Below are 21,367 nucleotides of genomic sequence, written 5' to 3' on the forward strand. Positions count from 1 at the left end.
TATATGGTACGGATCACACACTGGTGAACAGTATTCAAGCAGTGGGCGAACAAGCGTACTGTATGTGACTTCTGAAATTTTCCCGGCGTATTTGTTCTTCTAAAATTTCCGGGTATGCAGCCGGCCGGACGTCTCTGGGCCGAAATATCGTGGCAGAATGTCGACGGGATCCGGCTGCATACCCGGAAATTATTAGAAGCGTACTGTAACCTACTTCCTATGTTTTCGGACTGCTTTTCCTTAGGATTCTTCCAATGAATCTCAGTCTGGAATCTGTTTTACCGACGATTAATTTTATATGGTCATTCCATTTTAAATCACTCCTAATGCCTACTCCAAGATAATTAATGGAATTAATTGCTTCCAGTTGCTGACCTGCTATATTGTAGCTAAATGATAAAGGATCTTTCTTTTTATGTATTCGCAGCACATTAAACTTGTCTACATTGAGATTCAATTGCCATTCCCTGCATCATGCGTCAATTCGTTGCACATCTTCCTACATTTCAGTACAATTTTCCATTGTTGCAACCACTCGATATACTACAGCATCATCTGCAAAAAGCCTCAGTGAACTTCCGATGTCATCCACAAGGTCATTTATGTATATTGTGAATAGCAACGGTCCTACGACACTCCCCTGCGGCACACCTGAAATCACTCTTACTTCGGAAGACTTATCTCCATTGAGAATGACGTGCTGCGTTCTGTTATCTAGGAACTCTTCAATCCAATGACACAATTTGTGTGATAGTCCATATGCTCTTACTTTGTTCATTAAACGACTGTGGGGACCTGTATCGAACGCATTGCGGAAGTCAAGAAACACGGCATCTACCGGGGAACCCGTGTCCATGGCCCTGTGTGAGCTGGGTTTCACACGATCGTCTTTGCGAAACCCATGCTGATTCCTACAGAGTAGATTTATAGTCTCCAGAAAAGTCATTATACTCGAACATAATAAGTGTTCCAAAATTTCGCTGCCAAACGATAATTACTGCCCATACTGGACATCTGTGAGTGCCTGCACTTCAGTTGTAACCACCCATTAGAATTAACTAATAAGTGAAGAGAAGTAGATGGGACATCTTGTGTGCAGCTAGCGTGCTATTGCGGTTAATGTCGCTGCAGCCGGCGTTACCTTGTTGATGGGCAGGATGTAGGCCTCGATGTAGCAGCGCTCGGCAGGGTCGATGCTTGGATGCTTCGCCGGCGAGTCGGCGACCAGCAGGAACCAGGGAACACACCAGAGCAGGCCGACGGCGCCGAAGGAGTAGAAGGCGAGCGGCCAGCCGCCGGCCATCTCGCACATGGCACCCGTCAGCGCCATCGACGCGATGATGCCGATGTACATCCCTGCCGGCGAACGCAACCAATAAGAGGTATTCTGACAGGGTGCCCACACGTAACAGCACAGGCTACTCTACACTGAAGCGTCAAAGAAATTGGTATAGGCGTGCGTATTCAAATACAGAGATATGTAAACAGGCAGAATACGGCGCTGCGGTCGGCAACGCCTGTACAACACAACTGTCTGGCGCAATTGTTAGCTGCTGCTGCTACAATGGCAGGTTTCCAAGGTTTAAGTGAGTTACAACGTGGTATTATAGTCGGTGCATGAACGATGGGACACAGCAGCTCCGAGGTAGCGATGAAGTGGGAATTTTTCCGTACGGACATTTCACGGGGGTACCGTGAATATCAGGAATTCTGTAAAACTTCAGATCTCCGACATCGCTGGGGCAGGAAGAAGATCCTGCAAGAACGGGACCAACGACGACTAAAGTGAACCGTTTCCTAAAATTACTGCAGATTTCAATGCTGGGTCGTCAGGAAGTGTCAACGTGAGAACCATTCAACGAAAGATCATCGATATTGGCTTTCGGAGCCGAAGACGCACTCGTGTACCTTTGATGACTGCACGACACAAAGCTTTATTCCTCGCATGGGCTCGTCAAGAACGACATTGGACTTTTGACGACTGGAAACATGTTGCCTGGTCGAACAAGTCTCGTTTCATATTGTATCAAGCAGATAGCAGTACGGGCGTGGAGACAACTTATGAGTCCATGGACCCTGCATGTCAGCAGGGAACTTTTCAAGCTGATGGAGACTCTGTAATGGTGTGGGGCGTGTGCAGCTTGAGTGATGTGGGATCCCTGATACGTCTAGATACGACTCCGACTCCGGCAAAACATCAAATCTCCGACATCGCTGCGGCCGGAAAAGATCCTGCAGGAACGGGACCAACGACTGAAGAGAGTTGTTCAACATGACAGAAGTGCAACCCTTTCGCAAGTTCCTGCAGATTTCAATGCTAGTGCGTCAATAAGTGTCATTGTGCGAACCATTCAACGAAACTCCGATATGAGGTTTTGGAACCGAAGGCCCACTCGTGTACTCTTGATGACTGCAAGACACAAAGCTTTATGCCTCGCCTGGGCTCATCAACACTGACATTGGACTGCCGATGACAGGAAACTTATTGCATGGTCGGACGAGTCTCGTTTCAAATTGTATCGAGAGGATGGACGTGTAAGGATATGGAGACAACCTCATGAATCCTCATGAATGCATGTCAGCAGGGGTCTGTTCAAACTGGTGAAGGCTCTGTAATTGTGGGGTGTGTGCAGTTGGAGTGATAGGGGACCCCTTGAGACGTTTAGATACGACTCTGACAGGTCAAACATAAGCGAGCACCCTGTCTGATCACCTGCATCTATTCGTGTTCACTGCGCATTCCGAGGGACTTGTGCAATTCCAGCCGGACAATGCGACACCCCACACATCCAGAATTGCTACAGAGTGGTTCCAGGAACACTCTTATAAGTTTAAACACTTCCTTTGGCCACCAAACTCCTCAGATATGAACATTATTGAGCGTATCTGGGATGCTTTGCAAAGAGCTGTTCAAAAGAGATCTCCACCGATTTGTGGACAGCACTGCAGGATTCATGGTGTCAATTCTCTCCAGTACTACTTCAGACATTAGTCGAATTCATGCGACGTTGTATTGCGGCACTTGTACGTGCTCGCGGGATGCTACACAATACCAGGTGTACCAGTTTCTTTGGTTCGTCAGTGTATATTACGAAAGTGCTACAACGAGCTCACGGGCACAGGAGCTAATGGTCCAGTTGTAGGTTGCCTATCTAACAAGAAAAATTTGATTTATATATTTTATACAATTATTAACCGAACTCAAAGATTTAAAATGTGTAATGGAACTGAACAATAGTTCATCTTTTGCCACTTACACTACTTGTCGATATAGTTAAGAAAAGAATTACCCGATACATTTTATAAATATTCCAAATAACTAGAAAAACGAGAAAACAACCGACGCCACACGAAGGAATTATCCAAATGGGACAGAAATCAGTACACGTGATGTAAATCGACAGACAAACAAATGATTACAATATCAGAAAAACTGGATGATTTAATCAAGAGAAAGAGCTTCACAAACTGAGCAAGTCAGTAACGCGTTGGTCCACCTCTGGCCCCTTATACAACCGGTCATTCAGGTTGGTACGCAGGAATGTAAAGTTGTTGGATGGCCTGAGAAATGTAGTGCCAAATTCTGTCAACCTGGTGCGTTAGATCGTCAAAATACCGAGCTGGTTGGAAGGCCCTGCCAATAATGCTCAAAACATCCTCAACTGGGGAGACATTCGGCGACATTGCTTGCCAAGGCAAGGTTTGGCAAGCGGAATGTAAGCCCAGGATGACTTTCCATGAAGGGCAACAAAACGGGGCGTAGAAAATCGTCGAGGTACCGCTGTGCTGTAAGGATGTCGCGGATGACAACGGAAGGGGTCCTGCTGCGAATAGAAATTGCAGTCCAGACCATCACTCATGGTTGTTGAGCCGTATGGTGGGTGGCAGTCATGTTGGCATACAACCACTGTCCGAAGCGTCTTTGAAGACAATTCTACTCCAGTCAATGACAGTACACACCGAAGACTTCTCTGGAGACGCCCAGGTCAGCGGTATGATACTAATGTGACTGTCGCCCACCATTTCTTTTCGTAGCAGGACCGCTTTGGATGTCATCCGCGGCAGCCTTACAGCACAGCGGTACCTCCTACGCTCTGCCTTGTTGTCCCTCATGGCACGCCATCTTGGGCATACATTTTAGAAAGATAAGTACCCCTGCACACGATGAGAGTTTCTGCTGATTATCTTCCTCTTTACCAGAGCCTATCTTGGAGAGCAAGGCCGATGGATCTGTCCCCAGTTGAGAACGTGTGGAGCATTATAGGCGTGGCTTTCCAACAAGCTCCGGATTCTGATGATCTAACGTGCCAATTGTACAGATTTTTCCACCAACTCAGGCAGTCAGTGAAAGCTGAATAAGTATTGTATAAGAGCCAGAGATGGTTCGAAGCGTTATTCATCAGCTCAGTATGAGAAACTTTTTTTCTCTTGAATAAATCAAACAATTTTCCTGAAATTATAATCATTTCTTTCTCTGTACATGTGCATCACATCTAACGATTTCCGTCCAATTCGGATAATTCCTTCGTAGTGTGTCGTCTTTTTGTCGTGTCTTACATTGTGTACTATACAATACAAACATATTCAAAATTGTTATTATGTCACATTTCGTATATTTTAAGTAACGTGAATAATGTGACTTTTATAATTTTTCAAGTAACTTAAGCATTTTTCATATACTGAATTTATTTCGAAATTTGTTTACATAAAGTTATTTCTGTTTGAAATTATCAACAATAAAAATTGTTAATTATGAACTTTCGGAATAACTCAACGGAAGAAACTTAATAAGACAGCCATTTGTCATATAATATATTTTCTTTAATATATAAACCATCTTTGATCTTCTTGGTTAGTAGTTGGAAGTCGTTGCTGGTGGGAGCGTAATTTTTGCCGTATACTGCCAAGTATTTAATTTCTGATTTTATGATTTTTATTCTTGGAAGGTAATTCAAATGCTTCTGTATGATCAAATCTGCGAGTGTAATTTCGCGCTGTGGTATTGTTTTACTTGGATAAACTTATTTTAAAGAGAAGGTATAATTTTTGATTTGTGAAACTGTTGTGACTATTTATAATGAAGAAGTTCCGAGTTTGGAAGATTAAAGAGTTACTGTACGTGAAGTAAAGACAGTAAATCAGCAGACAAACGCATTTTAGCCAGGCGGTGTCCGTGTCTGTATGGTACTACCCAGACGTAACTTATTATTTCAGCGAGCCACGTTTTTCCTCGAGGACCGACAGGAAACAGATGAAGAGTTGAATTTTTACTGGGCGACTGTCTTTCTCGTTCATTTTTGCTGCACTACACTGGATTCGTCTTTGCTACAATGGAGTATTTCATTTTAAACAACAGCTAAAGTCATTTTTAAAGTTCATAAATTTAATTGTTTCTTATTTATGGATTCTTCCAGTATCTCTTGGTAGAAAAATTCCAAATTTAAGGTTGAGTAACATGTACAATATTTTTGTTCTACTGATCATTGTTTCTTTCAGACTACTTTCGGCTTATTAGGCCGACATCAGGAAACGACTAACTAGCGTCTGAGAGGAAGACTAGTTCTTACGTAACTAGACATTTAAGAAAAGATTCAATCACTTGCATAGAGTGTTTTCATCAAACTTCTTTCTTACTGTTTACATTATGCATTATACCATGGACAAATGTCAATAGGACAATGCTCGTCCACACGTGGGGCACGTCTCTCTATGGGCAGTATGCGATGTGTTGAGGTTTTCCGGTGGTGTGCAAAAGTCCTAAGTCTGTCCCCGATAGAACACATGTGGCATCAAATCTGACGTTAACATCATCCTAGTGCCAGTGTCCAGAATGTCAAAGACTAACTACAACAGCTGTGGGCCAGCTAGCGCCAGTAGGGATACAGTGGCTTTATACCGCCGATCCTAACCGAATCAGTGCATAGATCCATGCCAACAGCGGTTGCAATGTCCCCTTCAGAACAGTTCACTTCTTTTTGTCAGCCATTGTGTCTAAAATTCGTCGTGCGAATGTGCCCTAATGTTTGTCTGCGTTCCATTGTTTGAAATCTAGGAAAGCTAGGATTAGAAATTGATAAATTGCAAACAGTATTGAGCTATAGGTATGGGGTGGCGCGCCAGTTCTAAGTTAAGCAAGCTTACAATTGCACTACGTAGGTAAGGAACAATGATCCCGAAGATAACGATATTTTATTAGGCGGTTCGCATTGCAGAACTTTTGCAACATAGTATTATGTGACCGGGTTGCGCAATCTCACAGAGACGTGTCAAGAGTTTTATGGCTTACTTTTATCAGGAATCCTTTAGAGAAGTATCTTGTTGTTTTAGTACCAAGGAATGTCTTCTCCGTAGTGCTAGGGTAATTTCACGACTGTATTGATGTACAGATTCAATAACGGTGACGTCAACAGGCCAAATTTGCCGAAAGAAGTTATTTTATTTAAAGCATGATCGAATTCAAGCATATCTTCCTATTATCAAGTGTTTTACATGCATTGTGCACACTCTGGTTGCAGTGCGCTATAGAGTAATCCGATAATAGGAACAGTTTTGATGTGATACCGTAATATTTTTACTACAACAACCATAATGGCGAAAAAACGTGTCAGGTAGATTGCTAGTTTCCTGTATAGGTGGCACATATGCAGCTTGTGCTGGAATGTCCGGAATAGTTTATAACTTAAATACATTATTGTAGTAAAGACACTGAAGAGCCGAAGAAACGCAACACGACGTGGTATTGACTCGACCAATGCCTGAAGTAGTGCTGGAGAGAATTGACACCGTGAATCATGCAGAGCTGTCCAAAAAATCCGTAAGAGAACGAGGCCGTGGCGATCTCTTTTGAACAGCACGTTGCACGACATCTCATATATGCCCAATAATGTCCGTATATGGGGAGTTTGGTGACCAGCGGAAGTCTCTAAGCTGACAAGAGTGTTCCTGCAGCCACTCTGTAGCAATTTTGGACCTGTGGGGTGCCGCAGTGTCTTGCTGGAATTGTCCAAGTCCGTCGGAATGCACAATGGACATGAACGGATACAGGTGGTCAGAGAGTATGCTTCCGTATGTGTCACCTGTCAGAGTCGTATCTAGACGTTGTCACAGTCGAATCTAGACGTATCAGGTGCCCCATATCACTCAAGCTGGACACGCCCCACACCATTACAGAGCCTCCACCAGCTTGAAAAGTCCCCTGCCTACATGCAGCGTCCACGTTGTCTCCATACCCGTATACGTCCATCTGCTCGATGCAATTTGAAACGAGACTCGTCCGACCAGGCAACAGCGATCAACAATCCAATGTTGGTGTTGACGGACCCAGGCGAGGCGTAAATCTTCGTGTCGTGCAGTCATCAAGGGTACACGAATGGGCCTTTGGCTTGGAAATCCCATATCGATGATGTTTCGTTGAATGGTCCTCACGCTGACACTTGATGACAGCCCAGCACTGAAATCTGAAGCAATTTGCGGAAGGGTTGTACTTCTGTCTCGCTGAACGATTCTCTTTAGTCGTCGTTGGTCCCATTCTTGCAGGATCTTTTTCCGGCCACAGCGATGTCAGAGATTTGATGTTTTACCGGATTCCTGATATTCACGGTACCCTCGTGAAATGTCCATACGGGAAAATCCCCACTTCATCGCTACCTCGGAGATGGGAGTCCCATCGCTCGTGCGCCGATACAACCCCATGCTCGAACTTAACTTAAATCCTGGCAACCTACCACTGTGACAGCAGTAGCCGATCTAACAACTGCGCCAGATACCTATAGTCTTATGCAGGGGTTGCCGACCACAGCGCCGTATGCTGCCTATTTATATCGGGTGATCAAAACGTAAGTATAAATTTGAAAACTTAATAAATCACGGAATAGTGTAGATTGAGAGGTAAAAATTGACACACATGCTTGGAATGACATGGGGTTTTATTAGAACCAAGAAAAAAACACCCCATATTGCTAGACGCGTGAAAGATCTCTTGCGCGCGTCGTTTGGTGATGATCGTGTGCTCAGCCGCCACTTTCGTCATGCTTGGCCTCTCAGGTCCCCAGACCTCAATCCGTGCGATTATTGGCTTTGGGGTTACCTGAAGTCGCAAGTGTATCGTGATCGACCTACATCTCTAGGGATGCTGAGAGACAACATCCGACGCCAATGCCTCACCATAACTCCGGACATGCTTTACAGTGCTGCTCACAACATTATTCTGATCAGATGAAGCGGCATCTTTTGGACATTTTTTGAACTTTTGTATTTTTTTGGTTCTAATAAAACCCCATGTCATTCCAAGCATGTGTGTCAATTTGTACCTCTCTATCTACATTATTCGGTGATTTATTCAGTTTTCAAATTTACACTGACTTTTTGATCTACCGGTATGTCTCTGTATTTGAATACGCATGCTTATACCAGTTTCTTTGTACATTATTCTAATTAAACAAGATTTTGCTGTTTATTTTACATTAAGTTCTTATATTTAATAATGTATAATCATTGATGTCAGTAGACAGATTTCATTATGGCCAAGGAGTTTGTTGTGTACAAAAGATGTAACAGATCGATTTTAAATCGACCACATCGATAGACCAGGATACAACCCAGATAAATGTTTTGCTAATGACGTATTTCGCATGACTATTACGACGCCTAATTATTCTTAATCTATTAAAAACAGTTTTTCTTGCGTTACATATCTAAACGGACAGGTAAGTGTTACGTGTTAGATCAAAGTCCCATTGATATCAGGTCTGTTAGAATGTACAAAGAAAGGAGGCACAAATGGGCTGCAGTCCTCTCGGCGAAATCGTCTTTATGCTGACTCTAAGCGTTTTAGCGAAAGAACAGTCTTGATGTATGGATTGCGTCTGCTCCTGACTGCTAGACGAGTGTCGTAACGATTGCGTCACGTCGTTCAGCGACTGCTGTTGTGTCAGGCAGCTGAGCGAGATAGACATCTGATATGCGTGCCAGGTTAATGACCAATTATGTGGTCCAGCATCCAGCCGAAGTGTTTTCAGGCGCTTACGAAACCCATTTAGGTCTCGAACGTCATTTTCTCCTCAGATACACGTTGCACAATCAACTTAAGACGTAAATATACCAAACACTGATTTCTTGGTTGCTACGTAGCAACAGACATAGTGTCTACAAGGATTTCGTCACTTCAATTAGATGTCCCTGGCAAAAGAGAATATTTTAGCGTACTGAAAGAGAGTACTACCCGGGTACAACTATTTTACGATGCTACACTGAAAAGCCGAAGAAACTGGTATAGGCAAGCGTATTCAAATACAGAGGTATGGAAACAGAATTCGGCGCTGGGGTCGGGTACGCCTCTATAAGACAACAAGTGTATGACGCAGTTGTTGTATCAGTTACTGCTGTTACAATGGCAGGTTACCAAGATTTAAACGAGTTGGAACGTGGTGTTACAGTCGGCGCACGAGCGATGGGATACAGCATCTCCGAGGTAGCGATGAAGTGGGGACTTTCACGAACGACCATTTCACGAGTGTACCGTGTATATCAGGAATCCTGTAAAACGTCAAATCTCCGATATCGCTGCGGCACTAAGAAGAGCCTGCAAGAACGGGACAAACGACGACTAAAGAGAATCGTTGCCGCAAATTGCTGCAAATTTCAATGGTGGGCCGTCAACAGTGTGTCAGCGTGCGAACCATTCAACGAAACATCATCGATATTGGCTTTCGGAGCCGAAGACCCACTCGTGTACCATTGTCGACTGTGCGACACAAAGTTTTATGCCTCGCCTGGGCCCGTCAAGACCGACATTGGACTATTGATGACTGGAAACATATTGCCTGGTCTGACGAGGCTCGTTTCATATTGTAGCGAGCGGATGGAAGTGTACGGGTGCGGAGACAACTTATGCGTCCATGGACCCATGTCAGCAGGGGACTTTTCAAGGTGATGGAGGCTCTGTAATGGTGATGGAGTGATATGGGATACCTGATACGAGTAAATACGACTCCGACGGGTGACACGTACGTAAGCATCCTTTCTGATCTCCTGCATCTGTTCATGTTCAGTGTGCATTCCGTTGGACTTGGACAATTCCAGCAGGACAATGCGCTACTTCACAGTCCTAAATTGCTACAGAGTAGCCCCAGGGACACTATTCTGAGTTTAAATACTTCCGCTGGTCACCATACTCCCCAGACATGAAAATTATTGAGTACATCTGGGATGCCTTGCAATGTGGTGTTCAAAAGAGATCTTCACCTTCTCGTACTCTTGCGGATTTATGGAGTGCCCTGTAGGATTCATGGGGCCAGTTCCATCCAGCACCACTTCAGACATTAGTCGAGTCCATGTCACATCGTGTTGCGGCACTTCTGCGTGCTCTTGTTGAGCCTACACGATATTAGGCAGGTGTACCAGTTTCTTTGACTCTTCAGTGTATAAATAATACTCATCTAAAATATTACGAGCCTCATGTTCACATCGAAATTCCTATCTAATCCATTCGAAACAATCTTCTAGGATCTCGGTGGCGCGTTTATTTTGTACTAAGAAACGCAAAAAAGAAAAAAAAGCGCAAGTTGGAAAGTCAGGATTTAACCTCCTGTTGACGACGACTTTTTAAAGAAAGCGGATCTTGGTTAAGGACAGGGAAAGTATATATGATTGCAGGCTTTCTTGGCGTATTCCAATAGTGAAATCTTCTCGGGTGATCAGCCCATCATCTTCACCTGAAGATGAGTACGGAACTCATCGAAGCGTCGCGACGAGACGACGCCACCAATCGGCTGATCACCCGAGAAAATTTCATGATAAGGGAAGTGTTCTTCTCAAAGCAATCAAAGTGTCGTTCGCCACTGGCGATATAGGGAAACCGCTCGTAGGAAAAGCAGTCCAGCCAAAATTGTATTTCCTGCCAGGCCATGTGTAGGTGTCAGAAATCACTTCCATGTCATTTACAGCTGGTGAATCATGCTGTCCGATGGACGAAGAAGCATCTGGTGGACACATGGTTAACAGAAGGTTCTACCACTCTCGTATCAACCCCGTCTTGAGGTATGCACTAAAGTTATCAGTTTTGATATCTAGCACTTGTCTTCGGATTTCTGCATTCTATTATTGTCTTTCTTAACTAATTAAATAACTTTTTCGCAGCCTGGGAGACATTTACGGAAAAACATATGTGTATGAAATAAGATCACTTGAACCTTTCGGGGATCTTTGACGCGCCGGCCCTGGTGGTCTAGCGGTTCTAGGCGCTCAGTCCGCAACTGCGCGACTGCTACGGGCGCAGGTTCGAATCCTGCCTCGGGCATGGATGTGTGTGATGTCCTTACGTTGGTTAGGTTTAAGTAGTTCTAAGTTCTAGGGGACTGATAACCACAGCATTTAAGTCCCATAGTGCTCAGAACCATTTGTACCATCTTTGAAGCTTTCGTGCATATTGTTGAGTCTACAAAACCTTCAGCAATGTCGGAAACACTAAATTGGTGGGATTTGTGTAACATAAATGGCAATTATTTCCATTTTGTTTTCCTCTATTTGGATCTGCTTTGTTGCAGCTGTCGATATTTTGGAAACTTTGGATCAGTATTATCTTTGGAATGAGGTTTTCACTCTGCAGCCGAGTGTGAGCTGATACGAAACTTCCTGGAAGTTTAAGGCTGCGTAACGGACCGAGACTGGAGTTACGGACTTTTACCTTTTTCGGGCAAGTGCTCTACCAACTGAGCTACCCAAGCACGACTCACGACCCTTGCTTATAGCTTTACTTCCGCCAATACCTCGTCTTCTACCATCCAGACTGCACAGAAGTTCTCCTGCGAAACAGTTTTAATCTTCCAGGAAGTTGAATATCTTTTCATGTTGGACAGAAAAACATGTTAGTATGATGTTATGGTAACAGATGTTACTTGAATGCCGTGTGTCAGAAACGCGGTTATTCTTATGACATCGATGGCTGATGCACGTGCGAGAGAAAAAAGATGCCCGACGTAGGTGTCAAGGGGCTTACCACTTACATTTGAAGATTTTGTGTCGTTAAGGAAATGAGTTCGGAGTAGTTAAGTGAGTATGCATGATGAAGGCGCAGATTTCTCTGTATTCGAGACGAACTGGAATATCCATGAAAGCGTGTGCGCTAAAGCCGAATATGGAATGCGGCCCACTTTCCGTGTGACTGTTCGAAATGTGGTCCACTGAATTTTATTGCAAGTATCTAAAATAAAATAGGACCAATTTTTCAAGGAAACGTATTTTTGAAATTGCTTCATGGAGAAAGGACGCACGAGACTTCTGATACGGATTAAGAGATTCCACAATGCAATTATTACGGTATTAGAAATAATGCGACCTCAGACGAAGGAAGAGCCATCTGAGCGGTACACAGATTTAAATTCCTAACACCATATTGCGGCTTTCGATAGGCGGCTTTGGATAGTAAACAGAAAAAGTGAAAAATGAACAGAAAGGTTAAAACAAACTCGTCGATTGCTCTTAGATAACGTTTCATTGGATTCCATACCCATCATATTCTCAACATTCAACAAATTTTGCTTTGAGAGATCTGCTGTGTCCTAGCGAAGGAGTATCCGAATTGCTTATGTATGTTAGCCACTCGATTTTTTTTTGTTTATCTCTGAGCGTAATCTACACAGATCTCTACGAAATTACATATGAAGGAACGTTATGTTGATTAACGTTTCCTCAAAATTACACTCGTTACTTCCAGCTGTTTCGTAATAAATTCTGTGTCTGTGATACACTGAAGAGCCAGAGAAACTGGTACATCTGCCTAATTCGTATAGGGCACGCCGAAGTGCCGCAACACGACATGGCATGGACTCGACTAATGTCTGAAGTAGTAATTTGGAAATTTGTGGTTGAGGTCATCGGTCCCTAAGCTTAGCACTACTTAATATAACTTAAACTAACTTACGCTAAGGACGACACACACACACCCTTGCCTGAGGGAAGATTCGAACCTCCGACAGGGCTCTGAAGTAGTGCTGGATGGAACTGACACCATGAATCCCAGAGGGCTGTTCATAAACCCGTAAGAGTACGAGGGGGTGGAGATTTCTTCTGAACAGCACAGTGCATGACATCCCAGAAATGCTCAATATAGCACATGCCAGGGGAGTTTGGTGGCCAGCGCAAGTGTTTAAACTCAGAAGGGTATTTCTGGAGCCACTCTGTAGCAATTCTGGACGTGTGGTCTGTCTCACTGGCCTGCTGGAATTGCTCAGGTCCGTCGGAATGCACAATGGACATGAATGCATGCAGCTGGTCAGAGAGTATGCTTACATATGTGTCACCTGTCAGAGTTGTATCTAGATGTTGCCAGAGTCGTATCTAGACGTATCAGGTGTCCCATATCACTCAAGCTTCACACGCCCCACACCATTACAGAGCCTCCACCAGCTTGAACAGTCTTCTGCTGACATGCAGGATCCATGGACTCATACGTTGTCTCCATACAACTACACGTCCATCCGCTCGATACAATTTGAAACGAGATTAGTCCGACCAGGCAACATGTTTCCAGTGATCAACAGTCCAATGTCTGTGTTGACGGTCCCAGGCGAGGCATAAATCTTCGTGTAGTGCAATCATAAAGGGTATACGAGTGGCCTTTGGCTCCGAAATCCCACGTCCATAATGTTAAGTTGAATGGTTCGCACGCTGACACTTGTTGATGGCCCAGCATTGAAATCTGGAACAATTTGCGTAAGGGTTGCACTTCTGTCACGTTGAACGATTCTCTTCAATAGTAGTTGGTCCCGTTCTTGCAGGATTTTTATCCGGCCGCAGCGATGTCGGAGATTTGATGTTTTACCGGATTTCTTATATTTACAGTACTAGGTCGTACGGGAAAACCTCACTTCATCGCTACTTCGGAGATACTGTATCCCATCGCTTAAATCTTGATAACCTGCCATTGTAGCAGCAGTAACTGATGTAACAACTGCGCCAGACACTTGTTGTCTTATATAGGCGTTACCGAACGCAGCGCCATATTCTGCCTGTTTCTGTATCTCTGTATTTGAATACGCATGTCTATACGAATAGCTTTGGCGTTTCAATGTGTGATAACGACAAAATAATCAATCTGTAAACCTCCTAAACGTCGTGAGATAGCCCTCAAAAACATATAAGCAATGTGACTGCTGTCTTTGTTCACCAGTTTGTGTATAATCAATGTGCAAAATACCCCTGTGAAGGGATCCCATTGTGGACGAACTATTAATCTCATTTGTCACGAATTCAGAAAGATATTTAAAACTGTTCTCATTGTTGGGTTACGATTTTGAGCCGAATTTTTAACTGCTTAGAAGTGTGACCTCTTTCAAACATGGGTTCCTTATCAGCGCACAATACAACTCTACAATTGCACAAATGAAAACTTTGGAACACTAAACATGGACGTTCTGCTCCGAAACACACATAGATTCCAAAATGAACAAGATGTTAAACAGATAATAATAAACAGAACTAAATACATCGTGATGTATTTATTTCATATAAAATACATAGAATTATATAGCCAACCGATTGCACATAACTGGTAGGTTCATTGATCTAGGTTTCGACATCTGCTAGGGGCGTCTTAATCACCGAAATTTTGATGAACAGTAAAATTACATTGCTAAAAGGCAATGGTCAGAATTTAGAGCAGCTATTATCAAGTCAGAAGTGAAATACACTCCTGGAAATTGAAATACGAACACCGTGAATTCATTGTCCCAGGAAGGGGAAACTTTATTGACACATTCCTGGGGTCAGATACATCACATGATCACACTGACAGAACCACAGGCACATAGACACAGGCAACAGAGCATGCACAATGTCGGCACTAGTACAGTGTATATCCACCTTTCCCAGCAATGCAGGCTGCTATTCTCCCATGGAGACGATGGTCGAGATGCTGGATGTAGTCCCGTGGAAAGGCTTGCCATGCCATTTCCACCTGGCGCCTCAGTTAGACCAGCGTTCGTGCTGGACGTGCAGACCGCGTGAGACGACACTTCATCCAGTCCCAAACATGCTCAATGGGGGACAGATCCGGAGATCTTGCTGGCCAGGGTAGTTGACTTACACCTTCTAGAGCACGTTGGGTGGCACGGGATACATGTGGAGGTGCATTGTCCTGTTGGAACAGCAAGTTCCCTTGCCGGTCTAGGAATGGTAGAACGATGGGTTCGATGACGGTTTGGATGTACCGTGCACTATTCAGTGTCCCCTCGACGATCACCAGAGGTGTACGGCCAGTGTAGATCGCTCCCCACACCATGATGCCGGGTGTTGGCCCTGTGTTCCCTTGGTCGTATGCAGTCCTGATTGTGGCGCTCACCTGCACGGCGCCAAACACGCATACGACCATCATTGGCACCAAGGCAGAAGCGACTCTCATCGCTGAAGACGACACGTCTCCATTCGTCCCTCCATTCACGCCTGTCGCGACACCACTGGAGGCGGGCTGCACGATGTTGGGGCGTGAGCGGAAGACGGCCTAACGGTGTGCGGGACCGTAGCCCAGCTTCATGGAGACGGTTGCGAATGGTCCTCGCCGATACCCCAGGAGCAACAGTGTCCCTAATTTGCTGGGAAGTGGCGGTGCGGTCCCCTACGGCACTGCGTAGGATCCTACGGTCTTGGCGTGCATCCGTGCGTCGCTGCGGTCCGGTCCCAGGTCGACGGGCACGTGCACCTTCCGCCGACCACTGGCGACAACATCGATGTACTGTGGAGACCTCAATCCCCACGTGTTGAGCAATTCGGCGGTACGTCCACCCGGCCTCCCGCACGCCCACTATACGCCCTCGCTCAAAGTCCGTCAACTGCACATAAGGCTCACGTCCACGCTGTCGCGGCATGCTACCAGTGTTAAAGACTGCGATGGAGCTCCGTATGCCACAGCAAACTGGCTGACACTGACGGCGGCGGTGCACAAATGCTGCGCAGCTAGCGCCATTCGACGGCCAACACCGCGGTTCCTGGTGTGTCCGCTGTGCCGTGCATGTGATCATTGCTTGTACAGCCCTCTCGCAGTGTCCGGAGCAAGTATGGTGGGTCTGACACACCGGTGTCAATGTGTTCTTTTTTCCATTTCCAGGAGTGTATAACGTTCTAGCTTTTGCCACGTGTGCCCATCTGGGAACAACATCAGACTGATGTTGTACACAGTATACGGTTACTGAGTAACAGGCATCTTTAAAACTGTCATATAAAATAGTAGCGATGGCGGAGAGAGAGCTTTGGTCTTAATAACATTAATTTTTTCTGGAGTTTTGGATAAATAGCGGATTAATAAATAACTGTGAAACAGCATTGGCTTCAAAGAGTGGCATTGTCGTGTTTTTCATCAAGCACTTGAAGCAGAATCGAAAGCAAGGAAATATTAGAGTTGGTGGAAGATGAAGGCCATGTTAGTATTCAGCATCCCCTGGACACCTCCAATGTGGGAGCACTGACTCGTTTTCAAACGATGAGAAAGTAACTGGATTCAGCATATTCGTAGAACCACTCCATCACCGTGTAAAGGGACTTCCCCGAGAAGACGTCATTTGAGTTAATCAGCGCGATCCTTATTTAGCTTAGGTGAACAAGCGAGTAGGAAAAGAACGGACAATAAATTTCTCGAAGAAACCATTCCAGGGTTCGCCTCACATATGGCTGGGAACTGATCTGGACTCCATTCCTAGACATGTCGAAGTTTTAACACTGCTGTTTCACTGGAAGTGTAATGATGCTATCAGCTCTAGTAACTTTATTAGTCTAGAACTCTTTCCTGCGATGAGAGGTCTTGTTTACCATGACGGTCTGCTCGTTTCAATGGAGTACAGTCTTACACTATTATTATTTTCCGTGTTTGTAAACATACACATTTTTATCATACTTTTTTCTGAAGTCTGTTTCTGCCCTGACCAATTCTTCACAAGAGCTAAATAAGGAGGAAGCGCGGTGATTAACTCAGGTGACTACTATTCGGGAAAGTCCCTACATGTGGTTATCCAACTGTGCTTAAGTCTATTACTTCACACGAAGAAATGACTGCTATTGACAGGTAGTCTCATGTTGATTCCATATTTCTAAATTTCCAGTAGGCTTTTGATAGCGTTATTTACAAGCGCCTTCCGACCACACTGCGTGCCTATGGAGTATCGTATCAGTTGTGCGGCTGGGTTCGTTATTTATTTATTGGTTTATTTAACCTGGCAAGATTAGGGCCATCAGGCCCTCTCTTACATCTAACCAGGCATTCTACTTATGTTACATTCATATGTTTTAGTAGGCATGTTAAACTACATCTAGTACAAAAAGTGAAATAAACAGTTATAAAGGTACACCTGGAAAAATACATACATACAGAGTTTATATTCGTAGATCATAAGTACTGTTATAATTAGACATTATTGAAGAGAAAGATTTTAGATAGGAGTGCTGTTAGCAGGGAGTATGAGGGAGACTCATGGTGAAGAGAGGAGAAGAACAGAGAGACATGATGAAACATAATTTAGGAAATATGAAGGAAAAGAAGATTGCGTGGCTAATAGAGATAGGTGAAGAGGAAGGCATCTCAGGAGCAAGATAGGAGAAGCTAGCTTTGCTTTTTGACAGATGAGAGGACTGGACTTGTACATTAATTTTGTGGAGAACTTTATGAGGATGATAGTAGGAAATGCTTCAACTTCTTCTTAAAAGCAGCAGGAGATTGAATTTTCCGCAAGGTAAGGGGCAGTTTGTTCCAGAGGAGGACAACGGCAACTGAGAAGGAGTTTGCAAAAGCTTTTGTTTTGTGAGTGGGCACAGTTAGGATACCAAATAAGAGTGACCTCGTGTTTCGATTATGATGGTATGACAGGTTTTTAATCTCTGAAGCAAGGTACTGGGGTGCTTGCGCGACGAGGAGTCGGTGAAGTGTGGTACTCACGCAATTAGTCCGGCCGCAGCCACCCTAGCTCTGAGTATGAAGTACTAACATAATCATATCGGCGAATGTTGCAGGTGTAACGCACACAGGCATTCATGGTTAGCTCTAGCCGTCTTTTGTTTGTTGAATCACATCACAATAGTGGAGGTTCGGTAGAACGAGTGCTTGCACGAGCTGGCGTTTCAAGTCCTGTGGAAATATGTTCCGAAACTTTTTGAGAGCATAGAGACAAGCAGACGTCTTTCGGCACACTGCGACTGTATTCTCCGCCCAGTTGAGATGCTCATCCAAAGTTACACCCAAGTTTTTCACTGTTTTCTGATATGGTGTTGGAGTACCATCGAGCAGAGTAGGAGGTAGTCGTTCGCGGAAATCTGAACTTATTAATTTCTGATGGGCTATTAAGATTACTTGCGTCTTTTTTGCATTTAGTTTAAACCCCAGGTTTTTCGCCCATGTCACTACTGAAGACAGATCATCATTCATCTGAGCGATCGCAGTGTTTACATCTTCAGGTCTGACGCTTAGGTAGAGCTGTAGGTCGTCGGCATAGAAATGATATTTACAGGAGGACAGAACCGACGAAATATCGTTGACCTATAAATAAAACAAAAGTGGTCCTAAGACTGATCCTTGTGGCACTCCCGAAGAAACATGTTTCCAGGAAGATTTTTCATTTGCGCAGACAACACATTGCTGTCTGTCTTTTAAGTAGCTTTCAAACCATCTCATTGCACTGTCAGAGAAATTAAGCTGTTGCATTTTTCTGAGCAATATGTCGAAGTTAACAGTGTCAAAAACTTTGCTGAAGTCCAGTAGCGTCAATATTGTTGCCTTTCGAGTGTCGATGGCATATTTCAGGTCATCAGTTACTTTAATTAGAGCAGTGTTTGTGCTGTGATGATTACGGAAACCGGATTGAAATTTGTCATATAGGCTGAATTCATGCAAGTGTTCAGTGATTTGGTCATGAACAATATATTCAAGTACTTTGGAAACAGCAGGCAGTATGCTAATTGGTCGGTAATCACTAGGCAGTTGCGGGTTTTCGATCTTAGGGATGGGTCGAATTATGCTTCTTTTCCTTGCAGTGGGGTATATTCCGTTCACGAGGGAAAAATTAAATAAGTCAGTTAAGACAGGTACTAAGATATTGGCAACATTCTTAATCATGGTTATACCAATACTGTCGTTGCCTATTGCATCAAAAGAGATTCTCTATATTGCTTTTCTTGCCGTATTTGTTGTTACATGTTTTAGATGGAAGGTATCGTTGTTAGTTATCCTGTTTGGGGATTCTTGTGGACGGTAATTATCAGCCGTGATGGTATTCAGAGGTGCAGAGAAGAATTCACTTAATTCGTTAGCTGACACATGAAAAATACTTTCCGATTTTGCCTTTCCGACCCCCAAGCTACGGAGATTCTTCCATAGAGTCGTGGGCGTCAGATCGCTGCATACAAGGGAGCGAGCGTGCCTGGTTTTAGCATTGCGAATGCATTGTTTCACTCTGTTCCGTAACTTTCTATATTCTTCGAAACGCTCGGGATTCGGATCTGCCTTGAAACGCCTGTGGGCAGCATCCGTATTAGTCATCATTTGATGTAATTCAGCTGTCAGCCATGGAGCAGGAGATTTTCTTACACGGATTGTGCGCACAGGTGCATGTTTGTCATAGAGGGCAGTGAGTTTATCACCAAGTTCATTAATTTTGCGGTCGATTGTAGGTTCTCTGATTATTTGATGCCACGAGATTTCTGAGCAATCGGCTGCTAGAGGGTCAAGGTCAATACGTTTCATGTTCCTACAAGTTATGTAACGCGATTTGATCCTTGGGGGCTGCACAGAGTAGGCCAGGAATATTACATCATGTGCTGAGAGGCCAGGGGCCGATGTTTGACCAACATCTCTTACTTTGTCAGTCTGTTTCGTTGCGATCACGTCTATAAGAGTATGACTGTGCGCCGTATGGTGTGTAGGTTGTAATGGAAGAATGTTCATGCTATTGCAACTAAACAATCTTCTTAGGTTTACTGCGGAGGGAGTGTCTCTTAGCAGGTCTATGTTCAAGTCACCCATTATGATGACATGTTCGTATTGACACTGAAGTGAATGTAATTCCGACTGGAAGGAACTCATTGAGCTTCTTTTTGGCGGCTTGTTCACGACGCCAGTCAAGAATTTCCGACTTTGTATATTTATTTCAATGAACATGAATATAGCCTCTTTTTCTTCAGCAGGATTTGACGTACATAAGACTTTCGCTTTGAGATCTGTTCGTATATACGCGCTGACCCCGCCACCTCGCTTTTTTGATCTGTCTGCCCTAAGAAATGTGTACCCTGGGAGATGAATAGATGCAGAGGATATGTGTGGTTTCAACCACGTTTCGGATAAGAGGATTACGTGGTAGTTTAGTTGTTGAAGAGGAGGCTAAGTTCTTCGTAATGTGCAGGTAAAGACTGGATGTTGCAGTGAGCTGCTAAAAGCTCTGACGCGTTCCGCTGAGCAGCCTGGAGTAGGGTGGCAGACTGGTTTGTCCCCTTGTTAAGCACTACCTGCCGCGAGGGGCACTGGTCGGTGCTTCCGCCAAGTGACATAACACAGGGGTGTCCGAGATTTTGCACGCCCTGTTTGTGACTGCGCGAGTGCCGAAAGAAAGGCGACTACAAGAGATTTCCTGAGGTTGCAGGAGTATAGAAAATGGATTAGTGGTATTCGGTGCAAGGAGAATATGACCAAAATAGTGACGGCTGTGTGTCACTGTGTATCCTATGTCGTAAGAGGAGAAATGTAATTAGCGTATTTGAAACAGCTTAGGGTGAAAATAAGGGAAAGGGGAGTGATTTAAGAGGCCGATGCTGCCAGCAGAGAGAACTAAGCTTAATATTTAATAGATTATCGTAGGAAGCTAGAATTAAATTGAAATTTACTAAAGTGATACTGGTAGTGATTATCGTAGGAAGCTACAATTAGATTGAAATTTGCTAAAGTGATACTGATAGTGATTTTTGTTATGAACAATTTAAACCGAAGAGATGGGTGATTAATGGACTAAAGGAGAGACTAATAATTGCAATAGAACTATTACAGAATGGAAGAGAATAAACTGAGAAAATGAAAAAAGTATTAGCAGTAACTAAAATTAAGCAATGGTTAGCGCTACAGACACAAAAAATAGTAAAAATTTAATACAGTTACAAAAACAATTAGTTGAAGGTACAAATATGGGTATAATTAAAAAGTTAATACAATTACAAGACTATATCTGAGTATAGGGCTGTTACAATTTGCAAATGATGTTAAGTTTGCATTTTTGGCTCGAGTAGCTTCACTTAATATTATTCAGTTCTGTGATGTTTGTGACTGTCTTCTTTCCAGTTGCTGTCTTAATGATTACTCTGCCATCCTGAGTCCACACATTCTGAAGACCGAAATGGGATATGGCAC

At 43.9% G+C, this 21,367-nt stretch overlaps 1 protein-coding gene across 1 annotated transcript in view; it reads right to left on the reverse strand.

The window, feature by feature from the left end:
- LOC126283162 (sialin-like) overlaps positions 1–21,367 on the reverse strand; it is a 186,260-nt gene that overhangs the window by 82,410 nt on the left and 82,483 nt on the right. The window contains exon 5 of the mRNA XM_049982250.1: positions 1,142–1,356. Coding sequence (XP_049838207.1) covers positions 1,142–1,356 — 215 coding nt within the window. The remainder of the gene's footprint in view (positions 1–1,141; positions 1,357–21,367) is intronic.

Source organism: Schistocerca gregaria, chromosome 1 (assembly GCF_023897955.1).
Source record: "Schistocerca gregaria isolate iqSchGreg1 chromosome 1, iqSchGreg1.2, whole genome shotgun sequence".
Taxonomy (NCBI): Eukaryota; Metazoa; Arthropoda; class Insecta; order Orthoptera; family Acrididae; genus Schistocerca; species Schistocerca gregaria.